At 40.4% G+C, this 23,354-nt stretch overlaps 1 protein-coding gene across 2 annotated transcripts in view; it reads left to right on the forward strand.

Annotated features, from left to right (window-relative positions):
• The first annotated feature begins 1,445 nt into the window (after positions 1-1,445).
• Positions 1,446-23,354, forward strand: part of ahdc1 (AT hook, DNA binding motif, containing 1) — a 23,306-nt gene continuing 1,397 nt past the window's right edge. Inside the window, exons 1-5 of one of the 2 annotated variants that reach the window (XM_027176072.2) lie at positions 1,446-2,181; positions 3,452-3,639; positions 7,213-7,296; positions 18,588-18,622; positions 18,747-23,200. In XM_027176072.2, the coding sequence (XP_027031873.2) occupies positions 18,964-23,172 (4,209 nt within the window). In that variant the 5' untranslated portion in view covers positions 1,446-2,181; positions 3,452-3,639; positions 7,213-7,296; positions 18,588-18,622; positions 18,747-18,963 and the 3' untranslated portion in view covers positions 23,173-23,200. The remainder of the gene's footprint in view (positions 2,182-3,451; positions 3,640-7,212; positions 7,297-18,587; positions 18,623-18,746; positions 23,201-23,354) is intronic. The other variant, XM_047808207.1, reaches the window with a different exon arrangement.

Here is a 23,354-nt window from a genome sequence, read left to right on the forward strand (position 1 = left end):
ACACACACACACACACACACACAAACAACTAATTGGGGATTTCAAATGACGTTCTGTACATAAAATTATGTTACATCTCTAATCAAATACTAAGAAGGTAGAAGAGTTGGTGATATGATATAACAGATATGATAAACATGTAAACAAAGAGGAAAATGCTCACAGCAATGAAAAAAGAGCAACTGCAGTCATTAAAACTAATTAATATAAGACTGATTATGAAATGACATGTCAATGCTAATAACATAACTGATAAGCTATCCTTCCTGTCACGGGTATACAAAGAAAGAGTCTGGAAAAACATGCTTTTGAACTTGTCAACTGAGAGAAAATCCATCACAAACAGTACATGTTGGTGTTGTACTTCAGAAAACAACCTTGTTATGAATAGGATTAGGGACTTTTTGTATATTACATATAGCAAAACTGTAAACCTCTGTTAAAGTAGAAAACAGAATCTTGTCATGCTTGTTTATTAAACTAATCTCCATTAAAAGCTCATGGAAAGTGCTGAGGATTAAAAGCCAATTATGAAAACACAGCACCCTTCCTAAATGTCTAAATTCAAATTCTTTCTCCAGGTTATTAATTATTTACATGTTTTTGCATCACACACAATCATAGTGCATAAAACATATGAATAAATGAATGAATGAATGAATGAATGAATGAATGAATGAATGAATGAATGATGATAAACTGAATGCTAATTATACATTTTATAAGATATGAGAGTGTTTGCCTAATATCTGTATTTTTAAGCTGGTTTGTTTGAAATACACTTTCTTTTTGCAAGTATGCAAAAAGCCTGCTGGCTTGAAATTCTACTGAAAATAATAACTTTAAATAAATGAATGAATATAAATGATTAAATAATTTCTAGAACTATATATGTGTATTTTTGAGGTTATTAATTCGATAAATTCTGTAACTATATAGTATAAGTATAACATAACTTCATGACAGGTACATGCTAACATGTTAGTCACTGGATGTTAACACACGAGTAGCTACATTTATCACACAAATGCTCTCAGATGCCTCAGAACACACAAAAACATAAACTGCAGCAGTAGCAACAGCAAAAAACTTAAATTATTAAATTAGATACATAATCCTAATAATGCACAGCAGTAAAAGAAACGTAATTAAACTTTTTTATTTACTAAAACATGCCACAAGATGGCAGTCAACGATGAAACGTCAGATGCAGTGTGGATGTTTTCATACGACGTTTGACGTTTTATGTAAATATATAGTTAATGCTTTGTTTATTCCTGCTTCAAAATGAGTTTATATTAAATCCTTTGCAATGGGTAAACGCTCAGCTGCAAGGTCTAGAACTATAAAGGGATCCCCAGAGGTTTAACTAGCTTCAGATTTTCCCCCCAAGATTGTGCAATTTTATTCCTCCTAATACCAGATTCCTTAAACAGTACCTAGCATCGTCCCATGGAACCAATACACATTTTCTGCCCATGGATGGTTAATGCCCTTTATTAGGACAACTTTCGATCCCTAGTGTCCCCCTGGGTCTTGTTTGCTCAGGGGTCCTGGAAACATACTTTGGTTTTACGCGCACAAGTGACTATTTCAAAGAGGCGAATACAAAGCAAAGACTTCAATACCCAGAGTTCCCCAGCAGGGATACGCCAGCTCTAAGGATCTACGGAAGCCCAGGAGCTGCTTTTAGGCACGTTTGCACTTCGCGCTGGCGAGGTAGCTTGGAGAGTGGGTTTGCAGAGGGAAGAGAAACGGCGCAGGAACGCGCTCACTGCTATCTGACACGCGTCTCCATCCCCGGGCGCATCAGCGTCAATCTGCAGCGCACGATTTCACATGTTCTGATATTTAAGTGGTTTCATTCAAGTGTAGCAACGACAACAGACGCTTTTTTCATACGGTATCCTTTTTTCAATTTAGAGGCTTTTTTCCCCCTTTCACCAGATGTTGATAGAGAACAGCTTGGTTCACCGTCGCAAGACGGCAGACAGCCGAGTGGGAGATGCCCGAAAGCGGTCAGACAGTGGAGCGCATTCTGCGCGCGGGCACCTGTGAGGCTGAAGCGGCTGCGTGTCCCGGTGTTGTGGCGGTGATCGGTGTGATTGGTGTCGGTGCGCGCGTGAGGAGCTCAGCGGCGCCGCTGCAGCAGCGCAGAGCGTGAAGTGCGTTCGCCTCCCGGTGAGTGCGCGGCGTGTCTGCCTTCACAGTCCACATTTGCATAACCCAGTCTTGCCCCGAGCCGCTCGGAATTTGTATAGGGTTTGTGTTTTCTGTTGAATTTCCATTAACCTCATCGCTGCCATTCATAAGTCAGTTGCGCACACGCGCTTAGGGAGCGCTTCATACATTCCGCCCCGCTCCTCAGCCTAGTCATTCACATTGTGGATTCCTGTAGCCTCACGTCTATCATAGGTAAATGATTAGGTTGCGTTTTAAGGGCCATTTCTACAGGAGTGTGCCATGATCTTGCAAATGTATTTTGGAGATATGGATGATTGCTGTGCAACAATTCTTAAGCACTGTTAAAACGTATCATTTGTTGTGTGACGGCGGCGCGTGCGTCTGGTGCTGTTTTGGTTGTGATTACGGTTAGACGCTATAGCAGACTCACACACCCGCCCGCTCCAAAGCCCGCCTATGGTTCTCTTGATTAGTCTAGCTAATTTTGCCACCCCCCGCCGCATCTCTCTCTCTCTCTCTCTCTCTCTCTCTCTCTCTCTCTCTCTCTCTCTCTCTCTCTCTCTCTCTCTCTCTCTCTCTCTTTCTCTCTCTCTCTAGCTATGCAGTACATCCGCAGATGCCAATTAAAGTTCATAGTCGTCTGATTCCTTTTTTTTTTTTAATTTGTCACAATACATTTTCACCACTGCTTTACAAGTAAAACATGCAAAACCGAATTCTAACATACTGAATCGTGTGTCACAATAGTTAGCTTCTTACAGGTGTAGGCAGGCAGACCTTGATCCTGGACAAAGACTGAGAAAACAGGGGGCCCAAGTGACAGTCTGGGCCAAGATTCTCGGTGGATTTACCTTTCAGGGGCCGCAGCATTTTAATGAGCATCAAAATATGTTGTTTTGGACTTACCTTGACTCTTGGTCAAGACATACATTGGAAAGTGTACAAACACTTGTTATGCACATATTAGTTGTGTGGAAAGAATTCCAAATTACAAAAAAGATCTGGGAGGAAAAAATCACATGGAGACTTCATGGAGTGTATTTTTTGTTTGTTTATTGATTGATTTATGCACGATTGATAAATTACAACAAATATTTGCACAATGGCCCAGTTGCATACTGAAATGGCAGCCAGTCTGGTGGTTCCTGTATTTCAGTACATGCTTTTAAGGCTATACATTTTGTGTGTGTGTGTGTGTGTGTGTGTGTGTGTGTGTGTGTGTGTGTGTGTGTGTGTGTATGTGCATGTGTGTGCGTGTGTCCATCAGCTTTGGTCACCATGGCGACCTTTATTAAAGAAAATTTAGAAGGCCACCCCAGCTGGAGACTTCTGATTGGCAGAGAGGAGAGATACAGCATGACCTTGGTGGTAACTGTCAAAACAGTCATGTCTCTGCCATCTTACATACAGTGCCATTGTCCTGCATGCTTCAGAAAGACTCAAGATGCTACAGATGTAAGCACCATGACAATGCATACATAACCTCACACATTCCATGAGACTACACTCCCTTTCCTGCTTCTCTTATTCCTTTTGCTCATCTCTTTTATTCTCTCTCTCTCTCTCTCTCTCTCTCTCTCTCTCTCTCTCTCTCTCTCTCTCTCTCTCTCTTTGTCTCTCTCTCTCTCTCTCTCTCTCTCTCTCTCTCTCTCTTTATATGTCTCTCCCTCACTCTTTCCCTCTGTGTCTCTCCCTCTCTCTCCATCTGTCTCTATGCCTGGCCGACAGAGCTGGTTTTAGTAGAGCTTTCACCTTTGACCCTAGCTTAAGAGTGTGTGTGTGTGTACGTGTATGTGTATGTGCATGTGTGCCTCTGTATATGTATGAGTGAGAGAGAGAGGAAGCTTGGGTGGGTGTAATGGGATTTGGGGCATGCAGCAAAGCTGACTTGATCTACATCACTGTGTGTGTGTGTGTGTGTGTGTGTGTGTGTGTGTGTGTGTGTGTGTGTGTGTGTGTGTGTGTGTGTGTGTGTGTGTGTGTGTGTGTGTGTGTGTGTGTGTGTGTGTGTGTGTGTGTAATTTTGTCTGCAGGACACTGAGCCAGGGTTTGTGGGAGGGAGGTATAGATGAGGGAAAGTGAGAGTCTGTGTATGTGTCTAGGGGTTCTGTATATCCGAGTGTTCTGCATGCCTCTATATACTGAGCCAACTCTAATGAGAGACTGAACCAACTCAATTATTTAGGGGGGAGCTTTGTGAGTCACAAGATGCAGACACAGAAGTACATTTGCACACTATAGTGCAACAGATTGCAGGTCATGTATATAAATGTTAAATTAAATAACAGATTCTTTTTGTACATCAGATATACAGAGATAATGTCTAAGATTAATCTGAACTGCTTGGTAAAGCTGTAAGGAGGGACCATCATATCTTTTGATTCTAATGATTGACATATAAGCAGGATCACACAATTTAACCACTGTGATATTGCATTGTTTAGTGCTAATCAGTGTGTGGTTCAATTTGAATTTTTTAAAACTTGCACTGACAGGATCTGAAAGTTACCATGGAACTGGAAGTGGTATATGTACCCTCTTACAAACAGTGTCTCTATTTTTAATTTTTTTAGGGGATGCAAATGCCTTCTCCAGTCTTAGAATATTTGGCGCTATGACCACAAATTCGGACAAACAGCCTTTTGCAGGCATCAGAGCATTGTGGACTAAGCTGTATCCAAAACTGTCCATTCATCCTTTAGAAAAAAGAGTTTTCAAGGGCTTTTAAGGGTTTGTTGAATAAATACGCGTTCTTAGCATCCTAAAAAGGTTCTGCTTTGATTTGGAAACACTCTCTTGTTGGGTTCTATATATATATTTTTAAGGGTCCTCCCAAAAGACCAACTGAAAAAGCCTTAAGCAATGACTTTGGATTTTATGAGGTGGTGACATTTGCATCTGGGGATCTGTGTAAGTTTCTGTTTTGCCAATTTTAAGCAGTGATGTAACATGAACATGATGTAACATGATTAGTGAGAATACATTACTCAATGTGTATGTCTGTATGTTGGTCACTGGAGGTAATAAATAGAGTGCCAAACAAAGCAGAACAAAGGAGAGATGTAGAGCTGTATTGTGTCTCTAACTTTAGGAGCCGCAGTACAGAATAGCATTAACTAGAAAAATTAAACAGAAAGGTGATCAGTAGAAAATGTGCAAAGCTACAGTATGCGCTTGAAAATGTTCTTAACAAGATTATCTTACATACATTTTTTTATTCTATTCTATTTCTATTTATTTCAAGATTTTTGCTTGCTTAGAATTGTTCCAGTGTATCAAAAAAGTGGCATATCCCCTACATCATCAAGTGATATAAGATTGCAGAACAAAAAATATCCTATTGTATTCAGTGAAAATATTGTCAGACACGACTCAAGATTTCATTGTGCTAATGTCCAATAGAACAGCAACTCCAACTAACTGAAATATTTTCCAAACGGATTATATCGATAAGGAAGTGTGTAAATATTTTACATAAGGAATTGGCAGTGCAATATTTCATCTTGCTGTTTAGTGTGGCAGTATGTACAGTAAGACTCAAACCTAGTGGTCAGAGTTGACAGTGTGGATTCGAGTCATAACACTGTGAGGATTGTTTTACTAATCAGTGATTTGCAATATTTCTATTTCATTTTATGTCTCTGTATAGTAAGTTTACTACCCTGCAAAGTGTAATCAAATTCAGCACACATCCTTAATGATATTATGGATTGATTAACAATGGAATAAATGATTAAAGACGGGATTGCATATTTGTTTCTATAGAGTGCAGTATGTAGCAGTCCAATGAAAAACAATAGAAGAATATACTCTTGAAAATAATATACTTACTCTGGATCTGGACCTAATCCCATCAACACCCAGGGTGTGAGGTTGGAATACACCCTGTGCAGGACACCAGTCCATTACTATGCACAAGGCACATTCACACGTCAGGGAAATTTATCTAAGCCAATTCACATATTGCCATATTTTTGGTAGGTGAGAAGAAATCAGACGAAACCCATATAATCATGGGGTGAATATACATGGAAACTCACTGCAATGCCACCCACTGCATAATTCATTTAATAAATGGAAAAAAATATTTAATTCAGTTTTAAGTCTGTCCATCAATCATCGTTCATTCGCTGTCCTTTATTATTTTGCAGTAAAGAAAACATAATATGGTACACAATAAAAGAGTGTCCAAAAAAGTTAAAAATGCCATTACTGGACCCTGTGGATTTTTGAGGATTGAAAAATGATGTCAAAACAATGACAGTTTGCTTATTCAGATTCTTGAAGCCAGTGGACTAGGCCAGTGCAATATAATATTTTACTAGTCATTGTCTTGATTTGTTCAGCAATTCCTTGCTATATATTTTGCTATTAACTTTGATTTTTTTCTTAATTTGTTTTTCCTTACAAATTAAGGCGCTTAAGTAGATGCTTTAAAACAGACAATTAGATTATGACCTGTTTTTAGGTCTGGTTTTAATGTATCAAAAAGGGATGCAAGTCAACAGTGTAGTATGTTGGTTTAGAATTATTGTATATTTTCCATATGTTAATTATGCAGTCTGTTTGCAGTGGCCAAGACTTTACATTTCTTTGACAAAATCCTGAAAGAGATCACAGGAACTCAGGCTTTATGAAATGTTTTATGTTTATTGGAGTGTTGCATTAAGACAACACAGGTGAGTGTGTGTAAGGAGTATGCTAAGTACTCAAGTGTAAAAATCAGCAGGAGATATTAAGGAGTTTTATGCCATCTATCTATATATTCTTTGCTGGTGATGTCAACCTTGACTTAGCCCCCCTCTTTTCGTCTCTCTGTCTCTCTGTCACTCTGTCTCTCTCTCATTCTCACTCTCTCTCTCTCTCTCTCTCTCTCTCTCTCTCTCTCTCTCTCTCTCTCTCTCATTCTCACTCTCTCTCTCTCTCTCTCTCTCTCTCTCTCTCTCTCTCTCTCTCTCTCTCATTCTCACTCACTCTCTCTCTCTCTCTCTCTCTCTCTCTCTCTCTCTCTCTCTCTCTCTCTCTCAGGTAACAAACTGGCAGGGTAGCATTGCCATGGAAACATGCGATTTGTGAGTGAGAAGAGAATCAGTTGAGAGAATCTAGAAAAAGGTAAGTGTGAGGTTTTTTTTGTTATGCTGCATATGTTAGCACACATTTTGAGTGGGAAGTATGTGTGTGTGTGTGTTGTGAGAAATATATTCCTCCCTCTGGATGTAATGAAATATGTCAGCGCATGACATGCTAAGCAGCCTGTGCAGATACCTGCATGCTTCATTTTCAAATATTAGCTCCACTCTCCTCCAAGCAAAAAGAGACGTAGCCTTCGGCCCACAGTTCCTCCTCCTCCATATTCACGTCATCCTCACAGTCTTTTGGCAAACAGGGGAGCCAACTTTTGCTAATACAATTCGCACTTCGTTTCAGGGTGACTCATTCATTCTGACTCAGTTGCTCGACCATTCATTCATTGAGATTTTCTGGTGTGATTTGTAAAATTATATCAGCATGAATATTCGTAGTGATACACAAGGATGCTGTGCTCAAAAGTTTTCTGTTTAATTTAGTTGAGAAAGGAAGTGTGGAGTTTTTTTCCTGTCATATGTAACATTATGTAAATGTCACATTTCGAGTGTAACACTCAGATTAATAAAATTTGCAATGCAAAGTTTAGTATTTGTATTAGTATATTAAAACTTTGAATCCTGAGTTACGTCATTTTAATGATACATTTACAAATCACAAGCTAAACTGACTGCACAATTACAATGTGAAGATTTTGACTGAAACATCTCAATCTTATTGACACTCGTAATCAGTGTTGATGACAACGCTCGAGGCTTGCACAAAGCTTGAGGTGGTGCTAAAATATAGTTCTATGAGCTGCAGAAACAAATGTAAAATGTTCAATGCAAATTGCTCACATATAAAAACTGGAAAACAGGAGAGAAAAGGGAATGAGAGGAGAAGGGAGAAGGATAGTGGAGTGGATAAGAGAAGGATGACATATAATGAAGTGAGAGATGTGAAAGGAAGTTGCCAGTAGAGGAAACTGAGACATCTCTGTCTCCCGTAGGAAGATGATGCTTATAGTTTGATGCTGGATTTGAATCCAACTGAATCGCTTGCCTTAATGCTTTTTAGTGGCTTTGGACTGATACGATTTTGTCTTTTATTTTCTTTGTCAAGCATATCTGCTCACTTTTACTCATTGAACATTAATACACTCAGAAACATTACCAGGCACAGACAGTTCATTTTTAAGTGGACCGTAGACACTAGAGGACACTCACATAAAGCCGAGTGTGTCATAAGACCCAGGATTCACATTCTTGGCTCTTGTTCACTGAACATACTTCAGTGGTATCAGTCTACGTCTCTTCATCACATTCATAAATATTTCATGATACACTCATGTTTGTGTACGTGTTGGTTGTTTTATGTGTATCCGGGATTTACAAAGGTGTTATACAGAGTTTGTCTGTTACTCATGTATGCAATATTTTATAAATTTCTTGAAATGTCTAATAAATAAAGAGGAAGCTGCAATATATATGGATATGCAGTATAATGACTGTATCTCTGCAAATATGTGCAAATAAAAAATGTACCCTATTATTATTAACTATTTATTTTACCAAAAATATCTAACTGTATTTATATAAAAGACCATCATTCATATTATAAATAAAATACGAAGGAATTGTGACTGGATTTGCAATGGGAACAAAATGTACACTGTTTTTAAAGTGTGAGAGTCTGTAGAATCTGTAACATTAACGCTTGGTCAATAGTTAGTTGGTTATTGCTACTTAAACAGTTAAAAGTAACATGCGATCAAGAAGCTACAGTATATGAGAAAATATTTTGGTTAAACCTACATCATGCCATTTCATTCATAATGAAGCATTTGCAGAAAATATGAAGAAGCAAGTGGTTGTAGTAGTAGGCCTGATGTTAGCTAGATGTCTGTACAAAACCTGGCTTTTCCCCCTGGTAATGAACAAAAGATGAGTCACTCATTTCTAAGTAAAGCGGAGCAAGGATTTTTTATTTGGTTTCTAGTGTAAGCTAAACTGCTTTGACAATTTTGAAATCTACTTGCAGTACAGTTTAAAATAATTTAACATTCATCTTCAGTAACTGCTTTATCGTGGTTAGGGTCATGTTGGAGCTGGAACTTATCCCTGTAGAGCTGGGCGCAAGGCAGAAGAATTCACCCACAATGGCATTCGAGTCCACTGCAGGGCACAATACACACATACATTCACACAGATTCATTCACAACTAGGGGCAATTTTGTAGACCATGTTTTGGGACTATGAGTGGGACCATTTTAACAGATGTATTAGAAAAACCTCTGTAGAAACTGTAAAAACTGTTATATACTGTATACAACAATAACAGGCCAATAAATATTATTGATGTGTCATGAAACATAGCAAAACATTTTTATAAATGTCACATTTTTAAAACTTGAACTGTAGTATTTTAAAAGTTACTCTGCAGTGATATTGTCGTTGTGTTGCCATGATACAATCTGGTTAATCAGGGTAACCATAGTTATTAAACTCTACCATGTAATACCATGTTCTACAAGGTAGTAACACTACCATGCTTTTATTACAGTTCTCTATGTTTACTACAAGCTATATTTTTTGGGCTGTAAGCAAAGAAAAGCATGCTGCACTTTATAAGATATTATTACATCACATTCTTTACTTGGAGTCATACCAAAAATGTCAGAAAGTTCGGCAACATGTTGTATTTTCAAACATTTACAACACTGTATTGTTGATTGGATTATCTAAATCAGTTTGACTGGATTCTCAGCATTCGGTAATGCTTCAATTGTCAAAAGTTTGTGTACACCGTTTAAACAAAACAAAAGACTCACAGGACGGGTACAGATAAAATACCTGTAAATTATAGTAATTTACTGTGAAATGATGATAATAATAATAATTATAATGATTGATTTGTACATTTATATAATTTGATGAGAAAATATTTTAATAACATTCAGTGTGCAATTAAATACACAGTTATGCCCTGTTGTCCCCGGCCCTCACAGAAAAAAATCCTTGTATTATAACTAAGTAATTGGTACTTATCTTGCCAGATGGCCAGAGAAATAAAAACAGTGTGGAGCTAGAAATAATGTATGCCATTGATTGGTCAAGTGAAATAATCACAAATTCATCACGTCATCATTTGAGTCAGACAGCTACTGTTTTAATATCCTGGGTGAGGAGGTTTGGGGTGCAGCTGTCGTTCCAGTTTTACCCACAGGGTGTTCAAGGTGATTAAGGTCAGGGACACTCAAGTTATTACTCAGCAAGTTTGGCATACTACAGTATGTCTTCATGGAGCTCGCTTTGTGCACAGGGGCATTGTCATGCTGGAACAGATTTTAGACCCCTTAGTTCCAGTTCAGAGAAATTCTACTACTACAGCATGCAGAGACATTCTTAACAACTATTTACTTTTCATTTTTGTGGCAACAAAAGAACCACATATGGATTCTTTTCTGTCTAGCACATTAAATGTTTCTTCATTTTGTCTTCTTTCAGAAACTCATAATGACTCAGATAAGCCTATAAGTAAAACCTCAGCAGAAATCTAGAATTGCTAACCATCCTATTAAAAAATGAACAAACAAACAAACAAGCAAGCAAATAAATAAATAGATAGATAGATAGATAGATAGATAGATAGATAGATAGATAGATAGATAGATAGATAGATAGATAGATAGATAGATAGATAGATAGATAAACTCACTCACTTGTACGGTACAATGTTTTTTAATATTACTTAATTTAGTGGTACTGTTATGTCGTATAGTATGTCTAACTATAGTCTTCTGATAAACTCTAGGGTCTTCATCTAATAACACTCCCATCAAATATGATGGATAACCTAGAATGTTAATGGATTACCTGAAAAGTTGCATTTGAGCAGCTGCTTTATGACTTCCACAAGAGTAAAAATGATAAATGTGTACTTGAAGCTTCTTTAATTGTTGCTGCTGTTGTTAGGTAGCATTGCCTGGGATATGATGTCATCACCTCACAGCCTCTAGAGAACAACTTGTGCTTCCACCTGCACAGTAATGTGATACAAAATGAACACAAGTATCGATAGTTCTGGATTTGGATTAGTAACCAGACCATGTTATACTGCACTGCTGCTGGAACACACACACACACACACACACACACACACACACACACACACACACACACACACACACACACACACACACACACACAATATTATCCATATCTTCTAGTAGACTTTTATATGTAAGCCTACAGCTGCTTGTCCCACTATCAAAAACAGTCTATCATGCAAAATCTGTAAGTCAAATCGGATCTTCCAACTGCAATCAAGACCCCCCCCTCTCTGTGCGCCACAAGCTCAAAGCATATCATTTGTTTATTTGTTATTTCTATTATTATTTGAGTGTAAGTAACTGATAAAGGATGAGGTTGAGGTGTGCAGCGTGTTATGAATTTTGCTCTTCTCTCTTTTTTTTGTCAGTTGCTCTTTTTCTTACTGTTGCTTTTTGCTCTGTCTATCCATCTTACTCTACTTTTTCTCCCATCTCCTGTCTTTATCCTACCTTTAGTCTTTCTTGCGGACTCTATCGCCCTCCCCCATCCACTGTCCTCTAGTTCCTCTATCTTTTTCTTTTAGTCTCTCACTACTCTGAATTTCTCCCCTGGCTCTCTCTCTCTCTCTCTCTCTCTCTCTCTCTCTCTCTCTCTCTCTCTCTCTCTCTCTCTCTCTCTCTCTCTCTCTCTCTCGTCCACGCTCTTCTGTCTGCTGGAAGTTAATGAGCCCAGCTCCCCCTGGGGAACACACACTTCCTTTGCCAGAAAGGGAGTGATAGAGAGACAGAAAGCTTAACTCTGAGCTGTGAGAGAGAGTGTGTTGGTGTGTGCATGTTTGTGTGTGTGTGTGTGTGTGTGTGTGTGTGTGTGTGTGTGTGTGTGTGTGTGTGTGAGAGAGAGAGAGAGAGAGAGAGAGATAGAGTGAGTGAGTGAGTGAGTGAGTGAGTGAGTGAGTGAGTGAGTGAGACACATTGCAGAAGAAGATAGTGGGGGAAGGGGAGGTGCACTGAGGGGAGATAAGAGAGAAAGACAGAGAAGAGGATCTACAGACAGAATCGAGAGTAGGTAAGAGTGGATGTGTGCGGTCACCCTGATGGAAAAACACAAAAATGTGCCTCAGAAAGATGAATTAGTTCCCTAGAAACTACTGTCCTGAGATTCCAACTAAGGACAGGGTGAAAAAAGAAGGGAAAGGATGGTGAGATAGAAGGATGGAGTGAAGGTGATGCACAGCGTAATGAAAAGCCACTGCAGGGGTTTCATACCGGACTGAGTGAAAGCCGACTCTTGTGAACTTGTGTCCGTATGTTTGCATGCGCGCAGGCGTGCATGAGAGCTGCTCTTACCTTGGTGTGTGCTCCTGAGATGGAATGCGCACAAGGCAGCCATTGTTGTTTAAACAGGCAGCCAGCAGCCCTTCTCCTTGGCAACGGGCTCTGCAGCAGTGTCTCCCACGGCAACAGTGGAACGGGGGTGCTCTGGGTTCAGGCTGTGTGTGTGTGTGTGTGTGTGTGTGTGTGTGTGTGTGTGTGCATGTGTGTGTGTGTGTGTGTCTGCACTTGTGTGTACACTGGTCATGTCAGGAAGTCAGGGCCGCAGTGGAGAGGCCCCTCTCCAAAACGCTAGCCTCAAGGTCTCGCTCAATATGTGTGCATGCACGTGCCGGTGTGTTTTCCAACACAATGTGCACAGGGAGAGAGGCAGTGGGTGAGTGAGCTGCCATGAATGAACACATAGAATGGGTACAGCTTTAAAGGACAAACTGTAATGTGAAAGGATAAGAATAAGTTGAAAGTAAAGATGCAGTGGAATGTGAGGTGCTTAAAGAAATGAAGGAGGAAAGATAAGAAATAAAGTATAGATGGACTACATGATTGTAAAATGTTATGTAAATGTAAATGTAAAATGTTAATCACAGTTATCTGTTAATATATTTTTACATTTTTTAGTCCAGTGTGATCTCATGAACAAAATGAATGATTTTTGATTAAGAAGAGTTTGAAACTCAGCCCTAACCTTTACTTGAAAGTTTGCAAATAACTCGAGTCATGCAAAGTGTTTTGAATTTGAAGTTTGTAAATGAGCCGATGCTGATTTTTCATAACTGTAGTATGTATTAATTTTTTTAATCCCTTCACATTATCAATTTAATATGTTTAAACAACAAAACAGCACACTCATAGACTCAGTTTCCCTTAAGGTATTTTAGTGGGTTCTAGCTTTTTAAATGGTTCTGTATGATATCTTATATAAAAGTGACATGCTCTGTTTTAGTGTTCCTTGTTGAGCACCCTTTAAGGTTCTCCCATAATATACAGCATCAATTTCTACACATGGATAAATTGCTGCATAAGTGATAAAATGACGTCTAAATAAATAAAGGTCATTTACACAGTATTTGAGCAAACAGACAGTTAAATCATATGTATTAAATATATATTTGTATCTGTATGTGCAACATTGTTTAAAATTATCCAACTTTCTATAAGCTCACCTATACTGCAGTCAATAATAGGGGATGCCATAACAACTTTGTCAACTAAAATGGAAATATAATGAATAATTGTGCAGCCTTATAGTCTCTGCAAAGGTTTACATTAAGAAAGAGAAAGAATGCAAGATAGGTCTCTAGCATTCTCTCTCTCTCTCTCTCTCTCTCTCTCTCTCTCTCTCTCTCTCTCTCTCTCTCTCTCTCTCTCTCTCTCTCTCTCTCTCTCTCACTCTCTGCCTGCTGTTGGATGTTTCTTTCCAGCTGGTGCTTTAGTCACATGACCCATGGAGGAGTGAAGGGTGGATTGGAGGGTCTCTGCAATTCTTAAAATAACCACTACATGTATACTCTCAAAGTAATTTTGCTGCAAAGAGAGAAACAGAAAGTAAGATGTAGTAAAAGTAAGTGTGCGTGTTTGTGTTTGTGTGTGTTTGTGTGTGTGTGTGTGGTGTTGAAGACAGGGTCTGATGATGAAGATTATTAGGAATTTCCTGCAGCTGGGGGATGAGAGAGGAAGAGAGGAAGAAAGTGAGGGAGGGTGAGAGCGATAGTTGGCTTGAGGGTAGTGGGGTGGGGGTGGGGGAGTAGGGGCCATGTAGAGGTGGGAAAAGGGAGTGAGAGTGGATGAGTGTGAGTGAAAGAGAGAGCAGTATGAGAGACAGGAAAGGGAGAAGCAGACTGCTGGAGAACGTTGAGGGAATGCTGAGCAGAAGAAGAGAAACCTGGAGAGGAGACACAGGGCAGACAAAGTGTGTTCATGTGGCCATATATGTGTGTGTGCCTGTGTGTGATGACAGCTGTGTTTCTTCTGCAGAGTGTCACCAAATGTCTCTGTGGACGGTGTGACCCACTTCTACCTCTCTCTCTCTTTCTCTATCTCTCTCTGTTTCCCTTTCTCCTTCCCCCTTTTTTCTCTCCCACCTCACTCACCATTCTGCATCCTTCTTCTTGCCCTCTCTCTCTTTCTGTATGTCTTGCTCACCCTCCCCCCCATCACTTGCCCTCACACACTGTCAGGGCTGCTGCCTGTATCTTAGCAACAACTGCACTCTCATTTGAACTGAGTGAGTGCTTTTCCCTAACACACCCACTGAAACACACGCACTTGTGTAAACACACAAATACACACATATGCACATATATACATGCACGCGCACACACAAAGAACCATGCTCTTTCACATTGCGCAAACACCCACACATACACTTGTGTAATTATACACATACACCAGAACCACCATCACTACTTAAGAGTATCAGGCTCTACAGCCCCTTTCATACACACAATTTTACACAGGAATTCAACTCTAGTTTATCAGATAAGGGTTAACTGTGAACACACACCAGAGTCTAAATCCCAAAAAGACCACTGGGACAGGTCCTAGTACAATTTCTCGAAAATTATCCACTGGCTTATTTGTGAACAAATAAATACTGAAAGAGAATGATGTTTATTCTTTGAAGCTTTGCCACCTTGTGAAGTGACTGATTCAAAACATTTGCACAATGCAGCAACAATAAATGATCTGATACTGTGTAAATTCAGATCGGCATTAGATCAGATTTGACAAATCTACAACAAATACAACATGGGTATGCATGTAATTCACACCAATATCATACTTCTGCTACTTCTGCTTCAGCTTGCTCAAGGGGCAAACTGTACTTGGATGCTAAAAGGATACCAATATGTGGTACTGGCCAATAGGCAGAAAACTGATAACTCTATTTTGTTGGAAGTTGGAAAAAAAACACTGTTGGAAAAAAAAGGGATTGAAAAATAAACTTTGCTAAACCTAAAAAACTTGTTAGGATTTATTATAAGTTCCATCCTGTGCAACAGGGCGAAGTGTGAAGGTTGCAGGTTTGAATAACACAAAACCCAAACAGAACCAGTAAATAAAAATATTGCAGTTTCTGAGTGAGAATAGATTATACAGTAAGTATAAGCGCTGGAGATAGGGCCACATGTGGGTTGTACAATGGTGTGCATTTCTGTATGTGTTTCTCAGTGCATTTAAGACAGTGTTTTGGTCTGTCATCAGAACATTAGTCATAGTTCAAGGTTTCCATTAACAATTTTCAAGTAGTTAAACACTTCTTCATAGGCTTTTCTTGCTGCATTGCAGATGTGGACAGATTGCTTCTGTATGTTTATGGCTACAGTGTTTACATGGTTGAATATTAACAAAATAGTCTATGGGTGTTTAATTATTGTATAATTACATTAAATTGACTCTTTATGGTTAAATTATGACCTAAAGCGCTTATTGTCCAATCTTTACTTTTGTTATTTGTTGGTTATGGCTTTGAACATAAGCAGACTTGACAGAGTTGTGAGTTGGAAGTATTGTTATTGGCTTGCAGTCAGCAGATGGTTTGTTTTTTTTGTTACCCACAGTGCATTGTGGCAGATTGTGAAGAAAATTAGAAAAGAGGATAAGATAGCAGATAAAAAAGTGTAAAATAATTATAATAAAAAAAATATATAATAATAAAATGAGAAATAAGAACTATTTGGAAAAGAATGTGAGTGGGAGAGAAAAAAACAGCCAGTGGAGAAAAGCCTGAAATGGACAGTAGTGGTGGGAATGGTGAACATGTAAAATTATTCATTGAGTTACTGGCAGGAAACCACCACAAATTCCTCTGTTTAAGTCTATGATGCACACCCAGAAGGACACTTACTTTGTATTTGAGTAATTCCAGCTCACTAGCATGCACTGGCAGGGAAATGTACGGCCAATACAGAGTGAAAAGGGGAGGAGAAGCCCCAGACACACTATTTTTCAAAGGGATGGGATGAAACATGTGTGTTTGTGTGTGTGTGTGTCTGTGTGTGTATGTGTGTGTGTGTGTGTGCGCGCGTGTGTGTGTGCGCGCGTGTGTGTGTGTGTGTGTGTGTGTGTGTGTGTGTGTGTGTGTGTGTGAGAGAGAGAGAGAGAGAGAGAGAGAGAGAGAGAGCAGTATGTGTGTGTGACTATAATTAAAGTGGTGATCTGCAGTTGTACTCACTCCTGTCTTCAGTTAGACTGATGCTTAATTAATTAATGGCATTAATTAAAGGGAGAGAGCGAGAGAGAGAGAGAGAGAGAGAGAGAGAGAGAGAGAGAGAGAGAGAGAGAGAGAGAGGGGTGATGTATGCAGCAGATCTAAACGCTGTAGGCTCTTTTAGTTGAGAAAAGTACACTCATGCAGTCTAAGTAGCCGATGCATGATCTCATCTTCATTATCATCTCTAGAGAATACCTTTACTTATTCTCTACTATAGAAGCTAATACCTATATTGCCATCTGTACAAAAAAATATATAGTTAAATACTCTTCACTTAAATAGTCTTTCGGTGTTGGTAGATAGTTTGCTTCACTGTTTTTGCTTTCCCTCAGTCTGTTTGTCTGTCTGCCAGTGCATCTTTAAGCATACAGGCATGGCAGGGTTTGTTCGGCCCAGAGCACCACAGCACATGTTTCTGCTCCACTCCTTCACTCCTCTATCCCTGCTTCCCCTCTCCTTGCCAGTTAGTAATCAAAACCATGTGCAAAAGCAACAGTGATGGATGGAAATATGTGTGTGTATAAGAGGTTGTGTGTGAGAGAAAAAGGAAGAGAGTGGGAATGAAAGTGCATGGTATGGGCTTTGCAACTGTACATCTGTAGTCTGTTTGTCATTACACACTTACTAATTTTCGTTTTACAAAAATATTTAATATTGTGCAAAAGTTTTTGTCACATAAAAATACATTCTTGGAATAAAATGGAATTAAAAAGTTTCTAAGTTGTGGAACGTATTATATTGAGCAACAGTAAAAGAGGAATACAAAAATAAAGCCTTTTCCTTTGCTGGTAAAATGGCTTAAACTTTATTATGTCCATTGTCATGTGGTTTCTAAGGAAACTGGCTGGTAGGTTGTTCCAGGTTTCTTCTTGAAGAACTTGCTGTGGTTCTTTTGTTTTTGCAGGTAAAATCCCAGATAAACTTAATCATTTTTTGTTTATTATCATGTGATATATGACTTAATATGGTTAATAACTTTAAAAAATCTCTCTAACACTGATCCCCCCACACACACACACACACACACTTTAGGTATAATATAACTATCTACCATAATATTTATATGAAAATGTGTGGTGCACGATTTATACAGTAGTTTATCTCACACATTTTGTTTCACACATTTGTGGTTAATATGTAGGCATGCTGTTTTTGTCTATCATCGGGTGTTGCAACTCATAAAGTATGCCCTTTGACTCTCTTTCCTTTTTCATCCATACATACAGAAACAGCCCTCCTGACACCACTCCTCTTGTCCCTCTGCTGCCCCCTGTTGATCAGTCCTTACATTTCAGTGTTTAACTTTTTCTGCATTGTCCAGGGTGCCGTGTGTGTGTGTGTGTGTGTGTGTGTGTGTGTGTGTGTGTGTGTGTGTGTGTGTGTGTGTGTGTGTGTGTGTGTGTGTGTGTGTGTGTGTGTGTGTGAAGCAAGTATATCCAAGTTTATTTATGTGATGCAGTTAATTATCCACAAATTTATATATAAAGTTTCAATGAAAACCAGCATCCACATATACTGTGTATGGTTTGTTACATAGGTAACTATTATTTAATCTACTATAAATATTAATTATTTAATACATAGTCCGGTTACTGTGATACAAGCTGTATTGCTATGGTAAAAACTGCACTGGATAGGAAAACTGTAACCATGGTAACCACTCCCCTCATATTCTATTGCCAGAGTTACAACGATTCTCTAAGTGTATCACTATGGTAACAGTTGTCCTTTTGTCCACAGGGATAACACAATATATGACCATAGCAACACAAATGGTAAGATCAAAAACAGTTACCATTAAAGCATAAACACAATTAAATTCATATTTACTTGAACAACTATATGATTATACTGTTTATATACTATTTATATACTGTTTGTAATATTTTTTTATTCCAGATAAGCATTGCTGGATAATTTTCAAGGACTTTATTCCTGAAATTTGAAACCTTCGTTTACTCACAGTCTTGCACTCAGATTTGCTGAGCAAGAAACAAGAAGTTGAGAAAGAGAGACTTGCCTTTGGGTCTACCACTTCACATTAACAAAGCATAGGCAGATATTTACTGTCTAAATTATTTAAGTGAATTAGTGCAATCTATCATATTAAGAGGCAATGAGTCGACTGTCAGGCCGTCTGCGTTCTGGAAGCGTGCGTTTGGTTTGTGAAGCCCTGGGTGGGGAAGACTGCAGTGAAGTTGAAGGCTCCTGGATTGGAGATATGGGGGCTGGGGTCACTTCAGCCGGGACAAGTAGCCCTGACCCAGTTGCTTCACCACACTATAGATTGTTTTCACCTCCTTCACTTGCTAATGGTCTGCGTAATCATGACGACCAGTTTCAGCGCAGAGCAAGGAGACGAAGACAGATGGACCATGTGGAACAAACGCACATGCATGAACAAATTCACATTCAGTCACACACATGCCCACAGATGCACATACACCAACAATCACTTTCGCAACAACAGATCACTCACACAGAACACTCCAATACACATTTACAATCTCAAATGAACATTCAAATGGATACCCATGTGCACACTGAGAGAGATGTAATGATGCACAAGCATACACATACAGAGATGGTCGGATCTTCAACTGTGGAAGCAGACGCCTCTCTTGTTCCAGAGGATCTGTCTATAAATTCAAAAACTGAAACATATACTTCTCTTGTCCATTCAACCCATCCACTACATACCAACCAACTCTCACAAAACTACTCGAACCTTCAGCGAAGCCCTGCTTCTACAAATAAGGTAGATTCTGAGAAACCCTCTGATTCCAGTAAACCGGAGAGAAATCCCTTAACTAGCTCTGAATTAGGTCATAGTTCTAGTACAAGCCACAATCTTGTTAACACCCCTATGGAGGCTGAGAGGAAGTATACCCTGAGGAGTTCTGGTCGGCCACGTTTCCCCTGCCACCTTCGCAAGTCATCTCGTTTACGCAGAGTTGCAGAGGATAATGTAATGAAAAGGGAGGTAGAACAAAAAGAGGCAGAGGAGGATAGGAACATCTGGATAGGAGAAGAGATAAGACCAAGGGAAGAGTGTACTCTAGAAGTGGCTGTGGCTACTTCATCCCTTGAGGTTTCACCAGCTTCAAATAATTCAAATCGTATGGTGCCAAATCATTGGAAGGCAGCAAGTGAAAGCAGCACTATGATTCAGAATTCACAGAGAGGTAAACAGCGAGGTCCTTTTTTAGGTGTGAGAAAGATAGTGGTAAAAATTGCAAGAATCCCTGTGCATCTTAGTCGACGACAGAAAAGCTATAAGATCTCCTCTCTGGAGCCTGTGGCTGTGGGATCTCATGGGGAAGGGTGCACTGTAGGAGAAGCACCAGAAGGGGGATCTGGTGGAGAGATTGGTGCACAAATTTCAAGGGAACCCACTGCACTTCTTCGAATGAAAAACAATGGAAAGAGTGTAATGGTGATGTTTCCTCCAGGAGAGCTACCAGTCATCTTAAAACGGCGAAGAGGAAGGCCCCCTAAACAGGCTTTACCAGGTCAGCCTGACATGCATGAGACTAGAGCTGGGGCTGCAAGCGCTGCAGAGCCCAAGAAACCCAGGAGGCGTCGGAGAGTAAAGCTACCTTCCCCTCTGCCCTCGTATGTTAATGACACCAATGATGTTAAAGTGGAATACGGAGATGTTCTCTCTAAACTGGCCTTTTTAAACCGCCAACCTCCCAGTACTGGCCGCTGCTCCCCACCACGCTGTTGGACTCCAACCGAACCTGAGACCTTCCATACATCTCCAGAAAACCCAAATCTGTCAACGCTACTGCATCGCCTTACAGGTTTCCGTAGGCGAGGTGGACGTGCAGGTTGTATGGGAGGGAGGGGAGGGGGTATGACTGGGTGCTCTGAGGCTTTTAAACGATCCTTCAGTGATTTCTTTGAGACAATTGGCAAAAAGCGCAAAGTTCCTCTGTCTGAACCAGGAGCTCCACGAAAAAGGGGGAAAGGACTTAGTGGTGGAATGAAGAGGGCAACATTGAATGAGCAAGGAAGCCTGGTCACTGGGGAAAAGATTAGAAAGCGGCGTTCACGAAAGAATGGAACATTAAAAGGTGGTCAGGGAGTTCTGGATCAAGACTGGCAAAATGGAAATATTGGATGGGGAGACAAGTGTTCAGAACCAGGTAGTTACCAGGGCTCAGGTTCACCTCGTAGAAGCTTTCCATCATCTGAAACTAGCAAAGGTGGAGTGTACCATAGCCCTGGAATGAGAGGAACTGGCAGTGCAGAGGAATGTCAAGGAATGTTTGCAGGATATTTTCGTTCTTTACTTGATTCAGATGACTCCTCAGATTTGCTGGACATCTCTATGTCCAGTCCTACAGGACAAGATTCTCGTAAAATCACTCCAGGATATGAGGGCAGCAGTCCAGGTGCAGCCCATTGCTGGTCTCCTGCTTTCCCTAAAAGAAGCCCTAAAGTAGCAACATGTACTGGGGAGGGCCCCCTTTCCTCAAACCAATCTCATAGCAGCTCTGCAACTAGGACCCCATATTTATACAATGTGTCCCAAACATCCCCAACCACTTCTTTTCCAAAATCTCCTGCTCTTTCCCTGTCTCGCTCACCCAGTTCTCCTCATCCTTCTGGGTGTTTTACCCAATATCCCTCCACTTATAGTGGAAGTATGCCTCAAGGAACAGGCGTTTGCCCAGTTACTCAGCCACAGAACAGATCAAGTGACTGCAGCTTTGCCTATGGCACCAAAACTTCTTCAACACCACGCCACATTAATTATTCAAATTATCAAGCCCCTACCAAGCGACATTATGGTGCATATCCTGGGTCTAGCCATGTCCCTATGCAGCAGAGTGAGTCTACTGGTCCATCATCTCCAAGTGGAAGTTACATGTCAATATCAAAGACTAGCTCTTTCGCCTCCTCCTCATCTCCCCCTGAAGGTTCTAGACAATATCAGTGCTCTGCTCCTTGGGGTTACAGGCAAGGGGGATCTACCTGGGGTGGTGATGGATTTGGTACTCATCAGTTTCATGGCTACTCTGACTATGGAATCAGTGGAACAAGCTCTGAGTCCAAAGACATCCTAGACATTTCAAATTATACACCCCAAAAGGCAAAGCAGCGTCCTTGCCCTGACACCTTTTCGGAATCCTCATCTGATTCTTCCCACACAGGGATAGGAAGCATGGGGGGGGCATTCTGTCCCAGGGATGCACCAGTGTCAGAGGGGCAATCAAGCCTGTCAAGCCTGGAGAAGCTGATGTTAGATTGGAATGAAAATTCTGCAGGCCCCTCATATAACTGGAGTCAGAATGTCTTGTTTCAAGGAGGGACAAAACCAGGCAGAGGACGAAAGAAACGGTCTGAGGCACAGAATGAGAAGGAAACAGGCCATATACCACCAGGATCACCTGCAAGCCCTCCAGTGCATGGAGGTGGACCAAAGCGTAGTGCTTCTGCGGGCCGACAGACTAGGGGGAATAGGGGAAGGGGAGGCTTTTCTCCTTGCCAAAGAGAGCGATCTTTACCACCAAAGCCAAAACTTCAAAAGCATGCAGTCCCCTCAGCAGCAGGCCAGATCACTTCATCAGGGGGAATATACCAGGAAACATTAGATTATTACAGTGGAGATAGTAGTAGCCTTTCACCTCTAAGCCATGCCCCTGAGCTCTGTGAATACCCCTCTCCTTACTCTGCCCACACCTCTACTCCATCTTCTGATGAACGTTTTGCCCATATTTACCCCTCAGACTCTGCCTCTCTTTCTCCAAGCCTGTCAGTTCAGTCAGATATCCTAAAACAGCACCCTAAACCTACACCTCCCCCACAGACATATGGACATACTACAAGGACATTCAGCCCTACACTATCCCCTAGTCCCCGCCTTCCACCACAGTGTAGCTCAGCCATGAGTCCACACCGTGTGCCAAAGGACCAATTTCAACAGTATGACTCACCCAGTTACAGTAGCTCTCCTTGCTGGTATGGGCAAAGTGGGAGTGTTGCTCATAGTCCCCAGAACTATGAAGAGCTTCGCTCGACTGCTATCACTATGCCCTCACACAAACGGGACATGCCTCTAATTAGCCCAGGGATGAGAGCACCATCCCAGTCTCCTTATACTACAACTTTAGTCCGAGGACATACTATGTCCTCTTCTTGTGTGGGTGGGAGTCAAGACTCTTCTCCCCAGCATGAGGAGCTGGGTTATCATGGTAATATGGACACCTATGCACCAGTAGGGAATCGTTTTGTGTCCCAAAGTTCCCGAGGGGGGGTTCTCTGCCAACTGTTGGATCAACCCAGTGATGAAGGCTTCACTGTCACCAGCCTGTAGTTAGCATTATTGCACCATCCGAATAAAGGTGAGATATTTGTTCTCAAACATGCATGAGACAAAAATAATCAAGTACATTAACATTACATTTGTAATTATCATTAAGTTTAGTTTCTAATCTTATCATTTAACAAATGTTGCTATTTTGATACATGGTCTAAGTCAATAATCATGGTAAATTT

Source organism: Tachysurus fulvidraco, chromosome 24 (genome assembly GCF_022655615.1).
Source record: "Tachysurus fulvidraco isolate hzauxx_2018 chromosome 24, HZAU_PFXX_2.0, whole genome shotgun sequence".
NCBI lineage: Eukaryota > Metazoa > Chordata > Actinopteri > Siluriformes > Bagridae > Tachysurus > Tachysurus fulvidraco.